A 25,344-nucleotide genomic window follows, 5' to 3' on the forward strand; every position below is an offset into this window, starting at 1 on the left:
AAAAAAACAACTCACTATAATCATCATTTTCAATGAAAATGTGGTAATGATATGAAAATTATTCTCTCTAATATCACAACTGCAATATCAGTCAAAATAATGTCAATTAGATTTTTGTTCAAAATCGTTCAGCCCTGTTATGAAACCTGTTAAAATGTGTGAAACTCATTGATAGCATAAATTACAGGTAACATTTAGTTATTTTACTGAAACACAGACTGTAATAAAGGCTTTTGCAGATAGTGAATTCCATAAACATTAGCTGAGTAGGACCATGTTTCAGAAATTCTGTTGAACCCGTTTGTCAATTTGTTTGTCCAGAAGAACAAAACCATCAAACAGCTTACGAAGATTTAATGTACATTTATTCTTACCACGTGGAACATATAGTATAAAGATTTCATACTGAATAAATGATATTCATTGAGCCAAAAAAGGGAAAGGGGAGGAATTTACATGTTGTCTTAGCTACATAGTCTGAAATACAAATATGCAGAATCCAGGACTGGAGAAAAATTGTCAAATGTGTACTTCATCTAGTTTATTTTTGTTGTACCAGGAGATAACAGGTTTGAGCCGTGTCTGCCGTACTACGGAGCTGTGGAGAGACCAGAGGAGTGGGTCTAATCAGCAGGGACTGGAGGTCACAGACCAAACTCACGTCAGCCTCCATCCCTCACCAATAACAAATGTGAGAATAGTGACACAGACAGAGACAGACACAGAGAAAGGAAGTGTAATGTACAACATTATATATACACCACAGCAAAGCTGTATTTGAAGTTGAAAACCAGTCCTAAGAGGTGATTTCTTTTCATAAGGGTATTCATACAATCAAGGGATAAGAGGAGGTAAGGGTGTTGTAGGTTCTTGATACTTTGGGGAAGAAAGCCATTTTCTGTTTAACACCAAACTAAAATGACCTCAAAACTCTAGAAGAGCTGCATCGTCAGCTTCTGTGTGAAACGTGTTACAGAATGCTTACACTCAAGAGCAGTACGGTACAGAAAATGTCCTACAATCTACTGCACACTGCACAGGCCTCCCCGGTGAGGTGTCTATTGACAGCATTTTAGTCTACTGTCGGGCTGACTGGTGATAATCCAACTACAGCAACTATAACCAGTAGGCCACTTGTCAGTCTGCTTCACCTCTGAACGTCAACCAGTTACAGACTCATTGTGCCCTCCAGGGGAGAGCTAGGGCACACTGTGTCTCCCAAACTCACTGTAAACGAGACAGCAACTTTGGTTACAGTTTTTGTTTTTCAGCTATTTATTCATTTATTTATCTTTATTAAAAAGTACTTTCCCCCCAAGTGCAGAACAGTCTCCCAACTGTGGTGCTCTGCTCTGTGTCATCCAGTTGGCATTCATGTTGCAAGTAGTGTCACTTTATGGGCATCTCTCTGGTTTGTAATCCACCACAGCTCTGTGATTACCCTCCTCGAGCAAGGACGGCCTGGGGAGGGCTCAGAGAATGGAATCTGAAGGATTTTCATAAATTAAAGACAGTCACTTGAACTTTCCTTGCCCTGTTGCACACACAAGCCAGGTTACCAGGGAAGAGGGGATGGGGATAAACCCCCCCAAAAAAATGGAGCCATGGCTCCCTACAGCTGTCATGACTGGCCAATCAAAAAGAGTACATCACAGATAACATGAGAAACCAGCGAGTTCATTAGGGGAGACACTGAAAGGTCGAGGAGTCGGGACTCATGTAGTGTGAACTCCGAGTGGTTGTCCTCCACCTTGGCTAAGGCGTGCAGAGCCCGGGCAGCTCGCCGCATCATGTCCGGGCTTGTGGGCTCGAAGTGCATCCCCTGTAGATGTAGTAGAGAGCTCTGGCTCTGCTGAAGCTGTGTGGCTGCAAGACTATCCTCCAAGAAGCCAAGCAAGTTGCCCACACTGCCCTTCTGAACAGCAATTGCTCGTGCTGCCACATTATCACCCTGGGCCAGGTTGGCCAGTAGGACCACGGCCATCTCCCTGCAGACTGCAACCTTCCTGTCTCCAATTAGCCGTACAAGGTTCCCGTATAGTTTCTCCAACCGACTGAATGGTGGAGTGGCCAAGATGAGGTCCACGTTGTTGTCTTGGATGCTTAGCTTGCTTAGCGTCTCCAGGACCAGTCTCTGAGGTGACAAAGCACTGTGGGGGCCTAGGGTGGGGAATGGGTCCTGGGCTTCTGCTGAGGGGCAGACAGCCCAGTGAAGGAGACCGTCCAATAGAGGCAAGCAGATGCTCTCAGGGTAGATGGAGACGTCCAGTTGGCCTGAGATGTTCGCCAAAGTGACCAGTGTGTTCTCCCTCAGCAGCTCCAAGCAGTCCCACCACCATTCATCCCTTTGGCCCATTCCTTCATCCGAATCCTCGTCTTTCTCATAGGTGAGTGGCGCCTGCTTGCGCTCAGGGTGCCTGTGGTGGAGCAGGATCAGGCGGCCCAGCAGCAGTAGCAACCCTGGATGTTTGGACATCTCATGGTCATTGCCTGGAACAAAGGAGAGGCTGCGGACAATATTGGAGATACAGATGCAGCGCCGGGCTAAAGAATCCTGCCAGTTGGCCAGAGCAATGAGCGGCCCTTCATCTTTACTGTGAGGCTCATCCTCCAGGATGGTGCTGGTCGGCTGTGCCCGCTGGGTTAAAGCACTCCCGAAGAAAGGAATGGGTCTGTTATTCTCCTGGTGACTCTTAGGACCTTTCTCAACTGTCTTTGTCCCAGAATCTGTTTTCCTCTTCTCCTCAGTGTTGGGTAAAGAGCTGGACTTCTCTGACGCACCTGCTAGTGTTGCTGCTTCCTCTGAGGACGAGGTCTCTTTTGGCCTTTCTTCTTCGTCATCCTGATGCTTCCTTTTCTCCTCCTCCAACGGGAAACAATATTCCTGTAAATCTTCTTCTGGGACTCGTCTCCTAAGCAACACTGGGGGCACAGGTATTCGTTCTCGTGGTTCCAAGAAGTCCTTGTGGGGTTCGAAGTGGGTCTGAATATGCTCTGTTGAGTCTCCCCCTCCAGCACTCCAATGAAGTAACCCACTGTCAAACTCCTGCAGTTTACCATGATTATTGGCCTGGCCAGCCACGAATGGGTCTTTCTTTCGTACCACCTTCAAGGGAAACTTGTCAAACTTGCTGGCCTGCTTTGGTCTCTCATGGGCAGGTAAGGGTTGCGATGACCCCGTCTGTTCTGATGAACCCTTGCTCTTCCTGTCCTCATCTCCTGTGTTCTCATCCCGACCCCGAGACACAGAGCACTGCTCCTGAACTTCCTCCTCTTTCACATGATCTGGCCTCTCCGTTTCCTGTTCCTCCTCTTCCTCATCATCATCATCATCTTCCTCCTGATCCATGTCCTCAGCCCTTGGTTCCTCTTCTTCCGTGCTGTCCAAGTCTCGTTTCAAGGCATCAGGATCAAGTAGTGTCCTTTGGCCAGGGTCCCCCACCTCATACTCTCGCAGGATCCCAAAGATTTCAATGAGGCAGCGTCTGAAATATTCAACCACCAACTCTAGTAGGCCAGGCAACTAATGAAAAAGCAGAAATATAGAAAAACATTAGGCGTGACTATCAAGCAGAGTGTCCCGTTATAAACCATGATTACAGGCATTAATGATGGTAGCAGGGTAATCCAAGTCTCACCGTGTTGAGATCAAAGGTGGAAATACTGCTGTCGTCATACAGGAGGATGTTGATGGTATCTAAGGCCCATGTACTCTCAGCCAATAGACCAGACTTTAATGACATCATGACTCTCCAGGCCTCCGGGGTTCCTGAGAAGTAAAAAAAAAAAAAAAAATTGGTGCCAAAAACTCAGAAACAACGAGATAGACAAGTGATAGAAAATGCAACATTAGGCATTACTATCAATAAAGGTGAGCAATACCACAAGATGATTCTGATATTTCTAGCTAAGAAGCATACCAATATCTTTCACGGTGAGTCTCCGGCGTGGCTTGAGGACAGGATGGGTAGCTTCTACAGAGCCCATGGGAAAAGGCATGTCTCGCCGTATTAGAGGTGACTGCACAGGAGGGGGCACTATGTGTGATGCAGGCACTGGAGGGCCAGCCTTCTGCATCTTCATTACTCCGTGCATATAAGGAGATTTACTGGGTGATGTCCTGCTCTCCAAGGGGCGGGGCATGGAGGCGGGGCTGGACACCTGTGGAATGTGGTTCTGCACACCCTGAGGGGGCTGGTAGTTGGACTGTACGGAACGAGGCATAGGCTGGCCGGGCACCGCTGGACCATACGGAGGCTGCCGCGGGCCCATCTGACCTCCCCATTGGCTATCATGATTCATCCGCTGCTCTGACGACATCATCTCCTCTGACCGATTCATGCCAGGGTAACTGGGTCCCTGAGGTGGGCCCCCAGGGCCACCCTGCCGACTAGGGTAGTTCTGATAGTTCATGTCTCGCGGTCCCTGCCACATGCCTCCCTGAGGACCCTCAGGGCCTGACTGCATCATCTGAGGGGGCATAGCAGGTTGAGCATTGGGCCCTGTGGTTCCCTGCATCCGTTCACGACCAAAGGGGAAGGGGAACTGATTGCCTGGGCCTGGGGGACGGCGATCAGAGCCGGGGAAGGGCCCACTGCCGCCATATTGATTGTACGACTCCTGCTGTCCTGAAGAGGGTGCAGAGGCACCTCCTTGCTGTTGCTGCTGCGGTGGTTGTTGTCCACCAGGGAAGGGCCCACTGTACTCAGCCTCATGACGTTTTGATGGAGGGTAACCCCCTTCTACAGGACGCTTGTAACTCTACACATAAGGAGAAATGTAAAAATGAGTACATGGGTTCATCGCAATGAAAAAAACAGACTAAATAATATATGATGGCCGCTCAGTCAAAGAAAACAGAAATATACTAAGACAGTAAAAATTAACTCTGACATTATTTGATGCCAGTGTACTGAGAATAGTGAATTATTGTGGTGCGGATGGATCACTTACCTGTTGTTGCTGTGGGTACATTCCAGGCTGCTGATTTGGGTAGGAGCCAGTAGGGGGCGTTCCCTGTCCAGGATATTGATTACCATAGGAATCAAGTCTGCAAACATTATGCCTCGTCAGTTTAACCATGAAAATATTATGCATCTCTCACTTACCAAATTAAGTCTTCGTCCACTATTTGAAACATACAGACAGACATATAATCAGTTGATTTTGGTGAATTTCCAACCAAAAAAACGCTAAACTGATAAAGACATCAAGATGCCAGTGTGTTTTGTTTATTTATTATTTGTATAATTATATTATACTAAACTTTGACCATATATTGGTGTTCATTGTATAAATATGACTCTATAGGGCCGTTTCCACTGAAGAAGTTCCTGGAACTATTTGGGGGGGGGGCAGGAACTTTACAGGAACCTTCCTCTCACTTGGCCCTCTCAACCGCTGTGTCTCCACTGAGAGGGCCGAGTGAGAGGAAGGTTCCTGTCAAGTTACCGGGCTCTGGATGTGTGTAATCGTTACACGACCATTCTGATGGTAACAAGCAACAACAACAAAGAAGAAGAAGAAACAGAAGTAAGAAGAAGACAAGAAGAAGACAGAAGAAGCAGAAGTATGTCAATTTGTCATAAGACTCTGCCATATTCTTCTTTTAAAAATGTGATTCCTGTGTTTAGTTTAGTTAGTCTACTGGGTTTTAAAAATGCCGGCTATTTTGTCGCTTTCTGTTGACGTCACTTCCCGCCTTGAGTATATCCAATCAGCACCCAAGAGTTTTTTCGAGGCCGTTCTGAGTACCTACTACGAGGCAGGGACTCGTTTAGCCCCTGTATAAGTTCCAGAACCCTGTGCTTCGGGATGCAGTGGAGACACGCACCAATGGCCACGGCCCCGTAAAATTACCCCGAAGTTCCTGAGGTGGAAACGGCCCTAATGTACTACTTACTCTTTGGTAAATAATACCAACCTCAGACAATTAAAATGGGATTAACACATTTCCAATTAAAGTCCATTTAAATCATTGCCACTGTGCTAACATACCTACACCCACATGCAATAAAGCCAAACCCAAGAGCTGTAAATTATGTAAAATATTAGGAGTAAATATTTTTATCTAAGTGGGATGGGAACAAAATTCAAGATGTGATAATATTCTGCTGAATATTTGTCAAAATAATAAAAATCCGACAGTTTTATAAAATATATATTTCTGACACTTCAGGCCTCACAAAAGCAATACAATCGTTTCATATGAAGAATTATGAATGATGTTTCCAATGACATGAGCTTTGAGTCTAAGAAGCTTGGCAAATAAGTGCTATGTGAACTGACCGTGGCTGCTGTGGTGGGAAGCGATTTGGCGAATACATCCCCGTGTCGGCATTGGCAGGCATCATAGGGTTTGGCTGAGGAGCACCAGATCCCATGTTGCCTTCTGGGCCCATTCCTTGCTCCGATCTGTGAAAATCAGAATACACAGAATATATTTTCACACAGACGTAAAAATGACACCAAAGCTCATAAAAAAAAGTGATATATTAAGACTACAATTTGAACACAAATACTGTCAATTCAATGTCAGCTACTTGCCAAAATAGCCTGTGACTGCTGTCATATACAGGCAGACAACTACTTTTTAGAGGACCGATTTAAGACATTGAGTTTTATAATGTAATAGTGGCACAAGACTAAAAAAAAATGCAAGAAATTGCAAGTGAAAATTAGTGCAATTAGTGGCGCTCAAAAAAACATCAGACACAGTGTCACTTGTAGCTGTCAGTATTGTTTACACCAGAACTGTCCAGTGAAAAGAAAAGTACTTAAACTACCCCTAACTTTAAGTGTAGCCATTGGTGTAGATTCTGTTTTTGTTTCCAATGTTCCTCAACCTAAATTTCAACATTGATCAGGAGGCGCAACCAAATCCAAGTTCCACGTACTCTCAGGGGGAAGGAATGCAACAGCTGGTTTGCAATATGAAAAACACTGCAATTAATAATGCAAGACGAGTGTTTACATACTTGTGCATTTCAATATAGGGGCATTATTCTGATTCAAAATATCTGCCATATATTTTATAGCCTTGTTTAAAGAGATGGTTCGGCGTAATTTTGACCGAGTGTCATATGCACCATTACGTCCATCTAAACACCCCCTCAGCCCTTTTTTAAAAATTTGGTCGCAAATTGGTGGAGTTAGAGCCACGATGTTTACAGTTCTAGCTGTAGCAGCAGAGTAAAAGCCATCAGGGAAGTGTTATTTTAATAAACTCCTGGTGTACTTACAAACTTTCCAATGCATCAATTTATGAGTAAAGACCCTATTTGTACTACTGTAGAAGTTTGATAACAATCCAGCCATTATTAGTGGGGTCATTTACCAGATACACTTTTGGTTCCATTAGTGCCTGTACTAAGCAATTCGGCTGATGGCTCTAATTCCACCAGTTTGCGACCAAATTTTAAAAAAGACACTAGGTCAAAATTACGCCGAACCATCGCTTTAACATTTGTCTAGGAAAACAGTAGATTGTGAGCACAGTGTTGGGGAGTAAATTATTTAAATTACAATTACAAAGTAACGTTCCAGTACCGGTTTTAAGCATTTTGCCCCACAGGACAGTGCAATCAAACTGTTTTACTGTATTCTATTTAAAGAATATATTACATTTTATTTATATATTTATTTTATAATAAAACTCCTCATAATTGTTGGTTGGCTGCCACTAGATTTTTCATTGTCACCCATCAGTCTATAAATTCAGCAGAGAATTTTTCCGTTCTGTCAACCTTGTACTGTAGGAGGGGCTCTTCTAATAAACAATACTGATGTCTAGAAGTCATCAGATCTAGATGGAATAAATATAAACTGGCATGCTCTCACCACACTCGCCCACCATACAGAGCACAAAGATGAATATCTGAACATTTCTGGTTTGAAATACAAAGCAGAACCTAGACCAAGACCATACGACTTCTTGCAAGTACAGTCAAATATTTTGCCCTGAATTTTTGCTAGACGGTTTAACTTTTTTCTTAATTGTGACCAGTCCACTGTCAAAGACAAAAGTGAGCAACATTGCTTTTAATCAAATAATTTTCAACAATGTATAAACTCAGCAATTACAATGAATAAGAAATTATTTTGAATGTGTATTTCCTAAGTAATGATCACTCACAGGATGGGCAGAGACAGTAACACATGCACCACAGTTCAACCACAGCTTCCTTTTTAAAAAATGCACCCTTTTCACATTTACATTTTGTTCTTGTTTCCACTAGGGAAGGGCATGATTAATCGATGAACGATAATTGATCGTTAAAAATGTTGTTTGATCACATGAACCTTTTACCGATCAAACGCTGGTTTCAAATAGAAGTTGTTTTATGTAGTGTTATTAGATTTGATTGTTTTTTTGGAAGTGTTTTCTAAAAGAGGCTCAATTGTGTTTAAGAGCACTGTATTGATTGATATGTGAAGTGGTTTGGCTCGGAGCTTCGGGCTCAGCTGCTTTTACAAGTGTCCCGTATCATGGCATTTTTAAGATAAAAAATAATGATTAATCGATAATTGATCGTTAATTTTCCCGATGATCCATCAAGAAAATGTATTCAAATGCCCATCCCTAGTTTCCACAACAAACCCAAGACAATCCCTGGCATTACACTGTCAATTCAAAGCAGTACGGCTGGGCAATAAATCAATATTATATCGATAGTGATATTTTATAGATATATATGGAATGTTGTCTTTTCCTGCTTTTAAAGTCTGCATTACAGTAAACTGTAATTTTCTGAGCTCAAAAGACTGTTCCATTATCCACATTACTGATGATTATTTATCAAATATCTCATTACATAAATATATTGCAAAATATCAATATCAAGGTATTTGGTCAAAAACATTGTGATATTTGATTCTGCCCATATTGCCCAGTCATAGAAGACAGCTGAAGCCTTCGTCAGTTCCCACGCTATTTGATCAAATGTAAACAAATTCTGTTTTAAAAATGATTAGACATCCTTTTCCTGATCTGAATGGGGACTGTGAGGTTTAACAGATCATGTAGTGTTCAATGACCTTAAAGTGCCATCTACCATTCAATAATTCTTACCTCCTGTCGTAGCCTGGTCCGTAAGGATACTGCTGTCTGGGCCCCATTGGCATTGTGCCCATGGTCCCAGGCGGTCCTCTGTTGAATGGGGGCTGCTGCTGTTGCTGTTGTTGTGGCGGTTGCTGCTGCTGTTGGTCACCCACCCCGCTGTTAGGGCCCTGACTGGCAGGTAGAAACTGCTCTCCAACTGGAAATGGATTCAGAAATGAAGTCCATTTAAAACTCATTAACCGAGCAGTTAATACAGGACTTTTTTTTTTAGGATAACATAATCCATTGAGCTTTTGTCCATTCAGTGTGCCCACCTTTCCGCATGTTACTAAAGGGGTCCTTGTTGGGTTCGTAGGTGCCCATGCGGCCTTGCATGTCTGGGGTGTTCATGCCAGACTGATAGGCAGAGTTTGGAGTCATGTTCTTCCTGGGGAAAGCGGGGTCACTTCCTTCAGAGAAGGGGTCCTGCAAGTTAACACTGCTCCTAGAAGAGAAGCAAAGGGTGGGGGGGTGAGGGGATTAGGATACGTGGGAGAGAGAGGAAAATGCAGAAAGAAATTAATTTCTCTGATCTTTAAAAAGCTACAATCATTTGGTAACATCTTGCAGAGGTGTTAAATAAGTCACCTGGACCCTGGTGGCATGGGGGGCATCTGGGTATGAGGAGTGGAGGCTGGAGTAGGAGGTTTTAAGTCTCCTCCCTCAGCCATGGAGCTGCTGGTGGACTGGGGTGTCTGAGGACCCTGCAGAGAGCCTGACCCAGCTGTGGAGCAGAGGGACGCTTTCATGTGAAATAAGAGAGGAGCAGACAGACATGGTACGTGACTTTAATGACAATGAAATGGAGCAAGTTTCATTTTTTTGTTAGTTTTGCAGTGCGTGGGTGTGGTTATTGAAACAGAACTGCACAGAAAAGTGTTTGTTTGAAAAGACTGCACGAGCAGGACTCTAACCTGGAGAGGGTGGCTGGACCTTAGCAGCTTGGTTCTTTTTGTTGTCTGTAAAGACCTCAGGAGGAGGGTCCTCACCGCGCTCAATTTTGCATTCAAAGGCATACAGACACTGGATGTACTGCTTCTTCAAAGAACTAGCAGCACTGCTGGATGTACCCACATTGAGGCTAGTGGCCAGATCACGCCACTTCTTATTCTTACTTACCTGAGAGAGACAGATCAAGACATTTAGGAAACTGTTTCAATAAAAGAACAAATTTAACTTGGAATGCAGTGTTATCTAGAAATGACATTATTAACCTGTGCCATGCCTCCAATATCTTTAACAGACATATACAGCCGGAAGAGATCGAGCGGTTTGCGTCCAACAGCGGGCAGGTTGGTCATGCCCATGGCTTTCTCTTCAATGAAGGCCAAATAACGGTCCACCCACATCTTCCTGTCCGGCTCAGGACCTAACTCATACAGGCGCATGATCTTTTCATTGGTTGTGGTGGAAGAATTGGACTTCTGTTTTGTAAAAGAGAAATAAGAGCTCAACTTTGTATCATGGTGTAAATTTCACAGATCCCCTCATTGAAGACATTTGTGATCAAAAATCAGTTTGGTTACCTTAGTTTTGGGTTCTGGTTTGGGTGTTCCACCTCCATCTACTTTGTTATTCATCTTATTGTTCATCTCTGGACTGGGAACCATACCTAGACACACAAGAACAGAGGTTAGAATAAAATTATTTACAAGCTGCGAAATAGGCACATTATAAAAGAGACTAAAGCTAGGTGCAGTCATCTCTGTACAACATACCACTTGAGTTATTGGCCATGTTTGGACCCATGGGATAAGGTGATCCACCTTGAGTGTTCATCATTCCAGGCATGTTGTTCATGGGAGGGCCATAGGGTGGGCCAGAGCCCATCATGCCCGGAGACATGTTGGGGTAACCAGGCATCCTGGATGGAGAAGAACATATGAGTGTCTAGTCTACACAAGTGGCAAAGTATGGTAGAGCCATCTCATATTTATGCTAATGATAAGACAATAAAAAGTCTGGAAGGTGATTAAAAGGAGAATCCATCATAAACCAACCTGTTGTGCATGGAGTTAGTGGCAGGGTGCTGCATGGCTGCAGGGTCCTGGGGCTTTCTGTTCATTCCTGGAGGAGGACACATCCCTGAGCCTACCTGTGGTGGCATGTTGCCCATGTTAGGAGGCATATTAGGGGTCATGTTGGGACCCATGTTGGGGCCCATATTGGGGCCGTAGGGACGTGCCCCCATTTGATTAGGAGGCATCCTTCCTGGAGGCATGCCAGCATATGGCGGTCCCCCACCCTGGCCTGCCATGGGGTTCATTGGGCCCATGCCCGGCCCAGGGTAGTTAGCATTTGGCATGTTGCCATAGCCAGGTTGCCGAGGATAACCTGAGGATGACATTATCATTATTTTTTTTTTTTAAATCAAAATATAAGTCAATAATCACCAGGCTCTTACTTAACAGTGGTCTGGAAAACCCTCATTACAACATGCATAACATTATTTGTGTGTTCAAAAGTAAAGCTTTTTTATAGCTTTGTTAAGAGCTGTGAGACACTTTTTTCCCTACAGTGTGCTAGCAGTGAGAGCTATGCACCCTGAGCAACAAGCCTTCGTCACAGTCTCAGCTCTACTGACAGGAGGCTCTGCTACGTCAGCTGACTCTATGCTTCACAGCTATTAATAGCAGCAACAGAGTCAGAGGGAGGGACCAGCGGTAGCATGGTATTCCTATGAGGCCAGGAGATATATTCCATAGGTCTGTCTAATGGGAAAAGTACATGAGAAAACTTCACAAATAGATAGTGAATTAAGAAAACCTTCAAATCAAACCTAAAGTTCCAAAAAGGCCATTATTAAAAGCCATTACAATGATTCTTCTTAAAACATCAAAATATAATTTCCAGACAAAACAAAGCTTCCCCCTCGTATAAACCCCAAGAGTGCCGATCCACATGTACACACCTTGAGGGCCATATTGTCCTCCCTGCTGTCCATAGCCGCCCATTGAGTTGTTCTGCTGATATGGGCCCATCCCAGGATGCATCTGTCCCCCTGAGGATTGGCGTGGTGACAGTGCAGAGGCTGACTGAGGGGAGCCATACGGGGGCATCTGAGGGTTTCTCTGCATAAACCCTGAAAAGAGGGCGAGAGGGGGAGACAGTGCTCAGACTCCGATGCTTCAGCAAACTCTCTAATCTCTGTGAACACTTTGCTTTTAGACTGCAGCATACCTCTGTCCTGGGCCATAGGAGACTGGCTCATTGCAGGGTGCAAGCTCCCATCTGACTGCACACTTGATGGCCTGGGAGGCATCTGGGTCCCTACAGACAAATATTCAAAGTCAAGTTAGTATGTGCTGAAGAAAGATGCAATATTGATAAATCATGACTGCATGAAGTATTGATGAGGTTGAAAGAAGAGCTGTGCTTTTAGCTTCACTGGTTATACCATTTGGTCGAAGGAGAACTTCCATTCTCAACTCAAAAAAGTTGAACTGAATATTTATTGATAAGGTTGAAAATATTAAGAAGTCCTTTCTAAAGATGTATTTTTGCAGACAAAACTAGAAAACATGGCTAGCGAAAAAGATATCTTGCCTAACATAAAACCACACAAAACTTTTGCAAGATACAATTTGAGAAATAGCAGCTGCTTGAGGTGAAACAATGTATTTTCTAGTGTTAAAGCTTCTTGAGACAATTTAAAAATCAGGATATTGAGGTTTCAGTTTAAGGCAAATTTGCCTGACAGAATTTAAGTTGATATACTGATTTTTAAGTTTACTTTCTTTGTCATGACAAAAGCAAAATACTGAAAAGACCTCAAATGATTTAAGACATAATGGGTGAGTAGATTGACATTATCTTGTCTACATTACAAAGTTTGTAACTGATCATTTCAGCGTGTGAGGTATCTGCCCACCTGGCATGTTGGCGGGTGACAGTGGTCCTGTGCGGGGTGTGCTGGCGCTGGCAGGGGAGCCGGCTGGGGAAGGTGAAGGCCCTCGGATGCCTGGCAGGTGGGGTGAGGTGTGAGGGGAGAAAGGTGACTGAGCCGGGTTGCTCTGCTCGCCTTGGCTGCTCGACACACCTGACGTGCTCACACCAGGACTCAGGGCGCTCTCTGTGCCTGTGGGCAGGTCATCGATGGACCCCGACAGGTCCTGAAAACAAATACAGAAAGAGCAAATGGAGAGTTAATAGACAATATAAAAATAGCAATTTGTCACTTCAGAAGCTCCACGACAGTATTTTTTTTTTTGGGGGGGGGGGGGGTTGTATTATGGGTTTTTTTTTTAATTTAACAGTATGTATCAAAAGGTTGCAGTTCCCCCACTCTTGTTTATGATGTGAGTGGCACACATACTGATACTACGCACACACAGACCCAGAGGCCTTTGTCCTTATTTATCTTTTTCAAAGAAAAAAAAATAGTGTGCATTAGTGCTGGGGGTTGCCATGGTTACCAGGGTTTGTAGGATGCCAGCTGAGTCAGCGTGTACCAGCAGTCTTGCCATGTGATTTCAATACATAAACAAACTCCCTTGTATTCAATCTCAGATGTACTCATTTACACAGCACCTCTTCCACAAGCATCAGCCACAGCATTGTCTTTACAGTCACTAATGTACAGCAGCACTTTAAGTCCAAAGTCATCAAGTGACTGAAAGCACAGCAGCCACTTTTACAATATTAATAACCAGCACTCAAAGCAACACCAAAGGGATTTCTAAATGCAATAAGCCTAATATTGTCAAACTTTTGATAAGTAGTAAAATAAATATGTCCTGTAATAAAAACTACAAGTCACAAATAGACTCTAGCCCTCTACATTAAGACGGAAAGCAAACGCAGTGTGAAAAAGGCTGTCCATGTTCCAGCAGTGATATAACAAGCATAACTGACCGGAAGGCTGGAGGGGCGGCCTTGACTGTCCTCTGGGCCGCTTTTAGGCTGAGTGGATGGTGGAGCGTTGGACTGAAAAGAGTCCTGGGATACCTCCTAGAAGACAACAGAACACATGCTTAAGTTTGCTGCCAGAGATACAGGGAAGCATACATGTGAGTACATACAGAGTAAGATAATTAATTATGACCAATGTGATCCTGGTACCTGCTGTTGTGGAGGAGGAGGAAAGCGCTGATAAGGTGACTGTTGTGTTTGTTGCTGCTGCTGCTGCTGCTGTTGTTGTTGAGGGTTCTGCGGATACGCTGCCGGCTGCCCCTGTGGGTGCTGGCTGTGACCCGGTGGCTGCTGTAGAGGCTGGGACTGAGCCTGCTGTTGCTGTGAGGGGGGCTGCTGAGGCCCCTGTGTGGATCCTGGGTAGTTGGACTGGCCCTGCGATCCAGGGGGAGCCTGGGAACTTGGCTGCGGCGCAGCCTGACTGGGAGGGCCCTGCTGCTGGGCGTAGGGAGACTGGCCAGACTGTGGGGCTGAGGGTTGGGAATAAGGTGGCTGAGGCTGTGGGGGCCCTTGGGATGGGCCTGGCAGTGGCCCCTGGGACTGTGGGGGCATGTGGGGCTGCTGATAGGGGGCTCCCCCTTGGGTGTGTGGAGCAGAAGTCTGCGGTGGGTGGGACTGCCCTGGGTAAGGTGCCTGGCCACTCGGTTGTCCAGCTGGGGGCTGGGAGTAGGGGGTCTGCTGCTGGCCTGGATGAGGAGCCTGACCAGGCTGTCCATAATACGGTGCCTGGCCCTGAGAGCCATATCCTCCTGGTCCCTGCTGTCCGTAAGATCCCATCTAAACAGAAATCACAAGCACTTTGAACACAATAGAAAAAACCACTGATAGAAGATGAAGTACATAAACTGAGTAGTCATTTATAAATAATATTAATCACTTGATATACCTGAGGACCATACGGCATGCCACCCATGCTTCCAGCAGTGCGTCCTTGCATTCCCACTGGGTATCGCTGGGGAGTTGGAGGGCCATATCCCTGGCCAGGGTAACCGGGCCCCTGCTGTGGACCTGTGGGAGGCCCTTGCTGCGATTGCTGACCATAAGGACTGCCTGCTCCATATGGTTGAGCTCTCATTTTTCCCATTGGGTCCATGGGACCAGGGGGCTTAAGAAAGTGAAACACAAACAATACATAAATTAAAACTACCAAATATCATAAGAAAAATGTGAAGAATTAGAAGTGGTATGGTTAACATGCAGCTCTATTTGATCTCATATAACTTGAGTTCATAAAATGCCTGGCTGCAGCATTTGATTTCTGCACGGCTAAGAGTGTAAAACAAACTTCAGCGAATGAGGAAATTGTGCCTTTTTTCACCTTATTTCCCACGGTCATTACTCTGATTTTTTTCACCTCACTTTGCCATAGTTTCGGAAGTCAACAGAGCTATATATATCTACTTTCAAATGGAGGGCAGTCTGCCCAATCTTAAACATATCCCAGCTGTGCTCCTGTTTTGAGCCTGGTCCAAGTAGATTTTTTTTTCCCTGGAGAAGGCAGTTTGGCTCTGGATGAATGACACCAGAAATGAAGGAAGTACTTTCACAACACACAGAGAGAGAGTGAGTAAAAAAAGCTTTAAGTGCATTCTGAGTCTATATAACTCAACAGTTATTACAGCCATTCTTCAGGTACTATGTCTAAATCCAAAAATATATTCAACTTAATGATGCACTCATGTTCGTTTTTTACATTTAGAAAACAATTATTCCCTCACCTCCAACAAAGCTATTTGGCACTAAAAGATCAGAAATTATATGATAATTCGAACAAAAGCGTCCCCTCACATTACTTCAAGCGAATTCCCAGATGTGCACTTTGCTGGAAAGAGCCTCCTCAGCTCAACAGCCCTTTACAAATAGGGCGCAAAAGGCCTTACATGACATTTTGCAGGTCCCGGATAATTAAGTGAAATAAATAAGAGCAGCACATGGCTAATCTGCATAAGACAGAGAGGAAACTCCCTTGGTGGGTGAGAGATGGTGGACTGCCTTCTGATTGGCTTGGGGGGAGGATTGGGGGGAAATTCTTTGCAGTCACACAGTCAAACTTGTGTGGCATGCCAGACGGCATCAACATGCACACATCCTCACACGCTGAGCTCAAATATAGCTTTTGCTGCCGTGTAGAAAGTTAAAAACTACAATAGGGTGTTTATCATTCTATATTTCTTATTTAAAGAATATAAAAGATAACATATCAGGTGGTATGTAAATCTAGATAACTAACAGGACAGCAGATGTAGTGAATGTTGTTGTGTGAATATTTCATTATAACTGTTAATGTGTTTTGGATTAGATACAAACAACACATGGCACTCTAGCTGTCATATACAATTATACAGACTGCAGTTCTCATGAGGGTACATTTTTTAGTCATCAAGCTGCAAAGTATGTGATAGGCCTGGTTCTGAGAGTAAGTTAACCCATGAGGTATCTATGCTAACACCCACAGATGATGATTTGGGTTGGGGTTTTTTTCAATACAGCTCTGTATAGAAAATTTGAAAATGAAAATTATAAAATCACACATTATCCAAGTACGTCCCAGTTTCTCCAACACTACATGTTGGGTTGGTGGAGAAAACTGGAGCAAAAGAGGAGTGAAGCAGCAGCAATACCTCTGGTGACCCTGTGATGAGTTAATGCTGTGTGTTCTTATCAGCAACTGTTGCCTTGCATCACATGTAATTATAAATGGCCATGAGCAGCGCATGAGGAGCCAATCAGATTTCAGCTAGCATGTCAACCCAAGACCAACTATCTCCTGGCTTTGACAGCAGGATTTTTACCTCCACAATTCAAATCCCAGTGCAAACTGCAATCTGCAGGCTGCAGCCACTCACTCATATGGGCGAGCTACCTTGTTTACAGACAGCATGTGTGGGGGAAGCCCGGCAGTCTTTCAGCAAAGAGCTCTAATTTAAGCAATATATGATCAAAATGTAATCTTTGACGTCCCTATATGATATCTTATGGCACTTTTTAAGAGGAGGAACTCAAATCATTTAACTAACCGTGAGGCTAATTCGACATGCAACACATCCCTTCCCGTCGTAGCTGCACAATTATAGCTTATCGGGCAAGAAAACAATACAACATGAATGTACAAGTAACTATCACGAGCTAATGTTTGAGAGCAAGCTACTTTATATGTGTATTAGCTAATATAAAAATAAACATAATACAGTGTACATTTAACGTGTAGAGAGTGTAGGAAAGCTATCGGGAGTGAAAAATGAGCCGCTTCTCATCGGTGTGCATTTTCGCCCCGTTTTTCAAAGTCGGGCCTTCTCGTCTGTTCCTGACCGTCCTTAACGTTAACGTCGTTTCTACAACTCCCATCTTCACACTGCTCTCAGCTAGCGATATACACCTCCGTAAATATGCTGGAAACAGCCGGTATTTGACGATATGGTGTAAAAGGAAGACAAAAAAACACACATACACACGAGAGGCAGCCATTTTAGAGTCTTTGCGAACTACTAGCAGACAATGGCTGGCCTGCTTCGTTGTGAAGTAGCTGAGAGGAGGGAAGGAGACGTGAGAAAAGCCCACATGATGCTCCTGTTATAAAGTGGTTTTTACCTGGTTTCTAACCAGCGGCTGCCCGGCACCTCCCGGGCTCATAGGCGATGGGTGATGGCTTCTTTGTTGCCAGCCCGGGTTGCTCCCTCCATACTGGCCGCTGCTGCCCATGTCTTTGCTGGCTCCCTCTTGGTTGCTGTAGTCTCCGGACGGGTAGTTTGGATACCCTCGCGTCGAGCTGGGGGAGGTGAGCAGCTTGTTGAGAGTCGGAGTGGATGTAGGCTGAGGGTTTCCAATGTTATATCTCTGATTATTGTAAGATCCAGCCATCGCCGCGGGTCCTCCCGCCGCCGCCGGTGGCTGCTGCTGCTGCTTAGCAGGCTGCCCCCCAGCTGTCGGCGCCGGGGTACTGCGAGGGGAGTTCATGGCGTATGTTTGCCCGGGATAGGGAGTCCTGTTCGGGAATGGGTTGTAATTGTTAAACTGGTGGTTTGAAAAGCCATGTTCGTGTGAGTTAGGTTGATACGGGTCCATCATGTTGCTCGACTGCACGGCCGGACCCGCAGCAGCTGCCATGCCAGGGCTTTGTTGTCCGCCATGTTGATGAAAAGGGGCCCGACCGTAGTGCTGGCTGTATCCGTATGAAGGTGGAGGGAAAGCGGGGCCGTGGTGGTGTACCAGTCCGGGGTGGTTATTCCCCTCCGGTCCAACAGAGTCATTCTGGTTATTATTGTTAGCCCTGGGCGGGTTCCCATTCCCGTTCTTCATCTCAGGCTCCCCTCCTCCCCCTGCATTTCCACCGTCGGTCCCGTCCTGCGGCTCCCCCCGGCCCGGCGACCCGCTGTCCAAACCGGCCTGTTTTTTATCCGTCTGCTTCTCCCCTGGTACCGACTCCTCCTTGGGGTCTCGATCCGGCTTTTTGAGTTCTGAAGGCGGGCTAGTGTTAAGAGTGGCGACCTGAGCGGCCATGATATTATCCCCCCCCCCCACCTCCTCTCTCCCTCTCTCGGCGAGTCAGTCACAATCAAAAGCTAGCATTGAATATAAATAATTGTTTATAACCATTTATCCTTGTGCCGATTCATTCCCACCCCATCAAACCGGACCGAACCCGGCTGCCATCCCCCCGGTTCCGGTTCCGTAAATGGGTTAAAGAAATGATGGAGGCTCCATACAATGCGTAAAAAAAGCGACAGAAATTGTTGTGGGAGTTGTGTTAGTGAGCCCGGGTAGAGGCAGGGAGCGAGCCCAACCAACACGAGGCTCTGATAGATACAGCCATTTTACTGAGCCACACAGCTTGCTGCAAAACATGGACCGGATCCCCTCCATAACACGGACTGGATTGATCTGTCTTACAACATCACATTGTCTTTTTTCCCCCTATAGGTGGAATATTTTATCCACACGATGAGTTTAATGTTCACACAACTCATAAATGTTCTGTTACCAACATTTTAAAGCAATGCTCTTATGAATAAATAACCCACACAAGAGAGAGTGCATTGCAAAAAAAAAAAAAAAAAGCATGGTGAATTTATTGAGTGAGCAGTGCAAGTGGAAACTAATTAATTCATGAAATCTATACATTTCAAAGTGTTTGTGTGTGTTTATATGTTGATGCCACAGCTGCACATGTGTAAAGATGGGAATTAAATGAAAGGAGGGGTGGGAGCTATTTGCTGAGTTCATTTAGCTTGGTTTGCCACACAGTTAATTGAAAAGAAGAAAAAAGAGATAAAGACTAGAATAAAAGAATAGTATTAATAATACTTATTAATGCATCCGGCTAAAAGAAATCTACCTGGTGCGTTAATTTATTTCTCATTAGTGATTCTTAGAGGTATTTAGGCAAGCAAAGGCAACACACACAGGTTTTTCCAGAGCAGAAGGAGGAAGCCTTGCAGCAAACGAGACTACCAATGCACATTCCCTCTTCTTCCCTCCCCTCTGCCTGCCTGCTCTCCTCTACCACCCCCTCTCCTCTCTGTCTGTCTCTCACTCCAGCAGAAACACTCCTCGGCTGAGTGTGGGGGGATGGGCGCAGGCTCCAGCTCTCTCTCACCATATAACATTGAACTACGCTGTACAAAAAAAAACCCCAAACACAGCAGACCTTATCTACCAGACTGAGGATGCGTGGACAGTTTCAAAGTCTCCCAACAATTACAAAAAATGAGCATTTGACCCTCTCCCTTCAGTCAAATGAAGCAGACATTTTTGGCATCCACAAAACGCTCAGGGTGTGTGCACAGCATTGAGCAGGGGTGGGATGGTAATGAGAATTGTGTGCGTGTGTGCAAGGCTGTGGTATTTATTTTTATTATTTAAAAGAGTGAAACGCAAAGGGATAGGGAGGTTTAAGAGACGTTTAATAGTTTTAAGTGTCAAATTTGGAGTGCAAATGGGATAAGATTAGTCTTTCTCGACACTCACACACACGCGCTCACACACACACACACACACACACACACACACACACACACAAACTGTCTCTCTTCTATTTCACACATACACGCGCACACAAATCTACCTCTAGGGGGCTTTTGAGAAGGGAGGGGGCAGGAAGTACCAGTGAGAAGTCATACTTGATCACATGTACAAACATCGGATCACAATTTAACATTCTGCCTGACACACCCCCCTAATGCACGCAGAGCTCAAAGAGGTTTGCAGGCAACAAGCTGTCCACATACAATTTCGCAGCCACATCATAACACACAGGTTTTTAATGTCATTTCCCACATCAGTGCGAGCTCGCAAAGTGGATCACCAATTATTTTAGTCTTGCATGAGAAGCGCATGCACGCACACGAAGCCTCAGATTTAAATGTGTGTATGTGCGCGCGCGCGTGTGTGTGTAGACTTTCATTGTTTGCTTTGGATTTAAAAAGCAGATGTTTTAAAGTGGGTTTCACTGTAAACACAGAAAACAATAGCAGTAGTGGAAAGAGTGATCTCTAAGTAGAAAGAGAGTTTTAGTTGCTTTTAAAAGAGACAGAGGGTCTTCCATCCCAGAGACCAGACACAGGGCCAGTTGTGCAGAAACACAGATTTAATGTGGCTTCCTCTCCCCGCCTGACTTAATTTTTCTGCTCTGGCTGCAGGGAATAGGTGGAGCAGACTTTTACGGATTTGGGAGGAGGATCTGCAAGCACATGTGCCATCTGCTGGACGAGAAAAAGCGACCCAACACACAAGGACTTGCTCTTTGCCAAAGTCATTACTACTTCTGATGTGAAGCCTTTGAGTCACCCTACCTTACTGTGTGATTACACACCACCCTGCATATTGCATTACCATTTTTTTTATTTATTTTTTTATCTAAAGCTCTGGAAATATTATGTTATGATAACAAAATGAGAAAATCATATTCTTTCAAGACATATTTAAAACTAATTTGGTTACAGAAGAGGATTATTGTGTGTTCTATAACAAAAGACGTATTATTAATTTTAATATTTATCCCTTCATCACGCACACAAACTCACAAATTGCACTTGCATCTCTGAGGCACTGCAGACTGTCAAGTTCCATTATATTCTGCTGCATATCAAGGGAAAAATGCTGTCTGTTCTCTGCATCTCTCCGTCAGAAACCCTCCTCACTAATATATGCACGTAGAAGGAGGGTACGCACGAGGAAAGTCCAAGTCCTCTGTTTTATCTCTGCCATGATGTTATTCACCAAGTTAAACAGCTGAAAGACTGAAAAATAATATAAAATAACTCACAACAAATACAATATGGTGGCTCAATAATCTAAAGCACTCAAACAAAAACTAAACTGGGGTCTTTACATTGAATACATTTTAATAAAATATGTCAACAGCAGTGAAAAAGCAGCACTAATCACATCACTCTCTGATTCCTCCGAAAGTAAGCTGAGCGTTTGCTCCCTTCAGTCGTCCTCATTATAATTTCTTATGAGGTGTGGTGTAAACCTGAAGGATTCACAGCACCCAAATTTAGTTCCTGTCTCTCCACCGCTTTTGTAGAGAGGCTCAGAATTCAGGCCAAGTGAGATGGATGTTGCCAAGACTCTCCTGAAATTGTGGTGATAAAAAGACAACCAGTTTCTATCCTTTTATTCGGGCGTTTCAATTTACTGGTCCATCATTTCCTCCTCCACAGTCTTTCCGCTGTTTTCAACATATCGTTCTTGAACTCCAAGAGTACTGGAGGGTGAAATGTTAAGGGAAACACAACAATATAGGACCTTTTTAAAATGTATAGTGCAAGATTTGGGTTACAGTGGGCAAAATAATGCCATTATAAACACCAGAGTGTTTGTTTTGTCAGCCAAGTCCCTTAAATCTTTGGTAAAGGTTTGATTATAAACCAGATGAGTCACAGTGAGTCACCAGCACGATGAGGAAAGGATACGAGTTGAACTGGAAGTCTGCCCCCACAGCAGCTGACATCATGGCCTGCAGATTCCTCTCTTCCAGATCTCCAAAGCAGTAGCCATTTGCCTTGTCCACTGTTCGTAAGACCTGAATCATGCTCTCTTTGTCCTGGAAACAGAAAGGAGAAGTAAGCATTTGATCAGGGGGGTTTTCCTTGTACAAAAACACTGAAAACACACATTGGCAAAATATTTTCTAAAAAAAACTATATAACTCTACACTGTTTGGAGACAGTTGTATTCAGAACTACTGTATGAAGGCGTCTTCCTCGAACAGATGTTTAAACTTTGGAAATGTAGTAATCCTGCCATTTCAGCCTTGGTTTTTGTTTATCTGTGTTTAGTATTCGGAGATAAGCTACACATGCAAACATAGCCACAAAATCCCAAACTTCATCAGCCTTAGATCCTCAGAGTTTAGCATCACGTCTTTCTCAAGGTCAAGCATTCAAATTTGCTGAGCTAAATACCATTGGTAACCAAGGTAACTAGTGGCTGAGTAAGTTAGAGGGTGTAGAAAACAGAAATGAATTAACTCTGTGTTTTCACAACCTGCTATTTGTATAAATTACTAGACCCATATGAAGTGATAGCACAGAAGTCTAGACTCCTGTCTCTGGATGCACACAGAAGCACATCACTCTCCATAAAGGATAAGTAATGCTAGGGAGTGTGCAGACAGCCCACTCCATTTTAACAGTCCTATCCATCTGCAGGAAACTGATTGAGCGTTAAATATCACATGCTAAAATTGATTTATATGTTGAAAAGATTAAATATATGTGGCGAGTTTTCAGTCATTTTTTGGAAGGGACCTTGTGTTGAACATTTTCGGGCTATCTCTCAGCAGCCTCAGATAAATCTACAAAAAATAAATATACCATGAGATAAACTCGAGATTCAGTAATTAAGTGAGAATACGTTCATTTGCAATCTGCCTGTGCTGTACACAGAAACAGAGCTCTCAAGGCTTCATTTTGGTATATGACAGAGCAATGATTGATGAAGCTGGTTGGGCTACATGAGGTCTGTGGTTTTTTCATATAGCTCAGAGCAGAGCGATAACCCATTCCTAAAATGGCAGGGTTGTACACAGCTAAGTCATGTAATGTAACGTGTTCCTGCAGACAGTTTACTTACTACTCTGCTCTCAACTGAAAAATCTTCCCAATTGTCTTGATTTATCTTAAATAAAGCCTTATTTGTCACCATTTGTGAATGCAACAATTTAATGTACCTTACTTATACATATTTTTCGTCTCAAACAAGGTCAGTTCTCAGTAAACTGATACCAATCCTCATGACTTCATGGCTATAATGTACCACCAACAGTATACATACATATATTACACCTGAAGCACAGTGGGTCAAAAACAGCAAACAGTGATACCTGTACATTGAGAGACACGAAGGAGACGAGGCTATAATCTTGTATGACCCCTGCCAACTTTTCATTTAGATGGTGGAATTTTTTAAAGAAGGGGTCTGCAGCCAGGTGATCAAGAAGATAGGTCAGGTCCATGACCTCTGTGTAGAAGTCAAGGTTGAACGCTGTCAACGAATACAGACAGGACAGAAAAAAATGTTACCATGGTAGATGTAATTAGTTGTATGTAATGTAATTCATTACTTTATACACATACACACAGTTTCTGAATGGCATAGTTTAGTGTACTGTATGTTGTTTTATTTCAAGTAAATCCAACAACCATCAACTTACCCAGTTTGCCATACTGCTCAATCAGGTCCATCTTGGAGAGGACATTGACATGAGGAAGCTCCACATGTAGCATGGTGGACAGAGAGGTGCACAGCACAGAGATGAACTTGGCTGGGTCAGCGCAGTAATGAGAGTCCACAAGGTGCATTGCTGCCAGCTAAAGAAGGGGAGAACGTTCAAATAATGGCAGTAATCAGAGACATGTTACTTTAAATCACTGATCATGCTATTTAAATATTGTACATATATGAAACAATTCTGCTTTTATGTGTTAAGTTGTTTTAGTAATATAGGGTTTCCACAAAGTCTCTTTACAATTCAAAAAATTAATTACAAAAGCAATTGATGAGATATGTTAATCAGATTTGTTCTATGTACTCAGTGGTTATCAAAGTTTTTAATCACATTGCATTTGTGTATCGTCTATCTAACAAAGATACGGGACATCAACGACCTGAAGAAAAAGATCACTGATGTCATTGCCACCATTGATGAGGCTATGCTAGTGCGAACATGGCAAGAAATCAAGTACTGTCTTGATGTGCTTCGTGCAACTAACGGCGTCCATATAGAGGTGTATTAAATGATTACATTTCCACAGATTTGGCTATTCATTTGCTTTTGTAATAAATGTGTTAAATTGTAAAGAGACTTTATGGACATCCTGTATAATACAGATGTATACAATGGTAAGTTTTGTCAAATCAAAACAATACATATGATGCAGACTTGGCATCAGTTTTTTCTATGCTGTGATGAAATAAGATCTTTTCTCACTATCTTAATTTTTCCCATTTCTTAATGCCGAAGTCGCTCACCCTGAAATTCCACTTTCCCAGCTGTGCAAATATATTTTTCACTGAACTCTGATGGGTGTAGAGCTCCACCTGTCCAGGACAGTCAAACAAGAAGTAACAGTCACTGTGTTGTTTCAGCTTGTTTTCTAACCAGTCCAGATTGGCTTCAACGTACTCCATACAGTAGAGGAGCCCACCATTGGGTCCAAGCTTCAGGTTTTCCATGACATCATCCAAAGTGACCAACTCTGAGATATCTACCGCACAGGGATATGGTAGTCCTTCGTTGGCTGGGTCCATGTTCACCACAACCACCTTACGTCCCAGGTGAGTCAGAAACTCCTGCATTGCTTGGCAGTAAGTGGTTTTACCAGAGCCTGGGGGGCCAATGACCACCTGACCGAAACGTAGAGAGGGAGGGGTGCTTCTCGTCTGAGTGGACATGGCTTCAGTGCTGAGGACGTTTACATGAGATGGGACCTGGACGTCAGAAGGGCCACATGTGCTGTCCTGTCCTCCAGGGTATCAGCATCCAGCTGGGGCGTTACCTGCAGGATCACACCAGTGGTAGATAATAATAGCAATAAATGTTTGTAGCCAACTTCAGCCTCTCGGTAGTGAAGAAATGTTCATCACGATACTTGTGCGGTTAGCCTAAGTTCATTTGTAATAATAGCCCAAAAACTTAAAACTCAGGTAAGTTCACGTTGATAAAGCGCGCTGGCGAACGTCACCTCTCTACGTGAAGCAAAAATACATCAAACTAAGACAGCGTTAATTTCACTATCGATATCAACACTTTAATTTATTGTTTAATTACCATCTGCCGCCTTTATGTTTGCATGCTGATAGCGGTTGCTAGCTAATAGGCTAACTACATC

The 25,344-nt window shown here is 43.9% G+C and overlaps 2 protein-coding genes across 3 annotated transcripts; both read right to left on the reverse strand.

Moving 5' to 3' along the window:
• Positions 1 to 354: 354 nt before the first annotated feature.
• Positions 355 to 18,738, reverse strand: arid1aa (AT rich interactive domain 1Aa (SWI-like)). Its single transcript, XM_053327501.1, has 20 exons — positions 17,600 to 18,738; positions 14,898 to 15,116; positions 14,162 to 14,788; positions 13,955 to 14,050; positions 12,972 to 13,212; positions 12,281 to 12,370; positions 12,012 to 12,182; positions 11,101 to 11,434; positions 10,819 to 10,964; positions 10,627 to 10,712; positions 10,315 to 10,524; positions 10,015 to 10,219; positions 9,689 to 9,824; positions 9,376 to 9,545; positions 9,071 to 9,257; positions 6,289 to 6,414; positions 4,954 to 5,050; positions 3,921 to 4,761; positions 3,639 to 3,769; positions 355 to 3,523 (listed from the first exon to the last, which is right to left on the reverse strand). Exons 1-20 carry the CDS (start codon positions 18,506 to 18,508, stop codon positions 1,622 to 1,624), a joined length of 6,924 nt encoding a protein of 2,307 aa, XP_053183476.1. The 5' UTR covers positions 18,509 to 18,738; the 3' UTR covers positions 355 to 1,621.
• A 2,606-nt stretch (positions 18,739 to 21,344) lies between these two features.
• gpn2 (GPN-loop GTPase 2) lies at positions 21,345 to 25,320 on the reverse strand. 2 transcript variants are annotated; one of them, XM_053327498.1, is made up of 6 exons: positions 25,284 to 25,320; positions 24,485 to 25,011; positions 23,667 to 23,823; positions 23,337 to 23,497; positions 21,925 to 22,055; positions 21,345 to 21,716 (listed from the first exon to the last, which is right to left on the reverse strand). In XM_053327498.1, the coding sequence occupies exons 2-6, from the start codon at positions 24,905 to 24,907 to the stop codon at positions 21,644 to 21,646; spliced, it is 945 nt and encodes a 314-aa protein (XP_053183473.1). In that variant the 5' UTR covers positions 24,908 to 25,011; positions 25,284 to 25,320; the 3' UTR covers positions 21,345 to 21,643. The 2 variants fall into 2 exon arrangements, with proteins under 2 accessions (XP_053183473.1, XP_053183472.1); XM_053327497.1 differs by lacking the exon at positions 25,284 to 25,320 and having other exon boundaries at positions 24,485 to 25,267.
• Between the last annotated feature and the right edge of the window lie 24 nt (positions 25,321 to 25,344).

Source organism: Scomber japonicus, chromosome 10 (genome assembly GCF_027409825.1).
Source record: "Scomber japonicus isolate fScoJap1 chromosome 10, fScoJap1.pri, whole genome shotgun sequence".
Taxonomy (NCBI): Eukaryota; Metazoa; Chordata; class Actinopteri; order Scombriformes; family Scombridae; genus Scomber; species Scomber japonicus.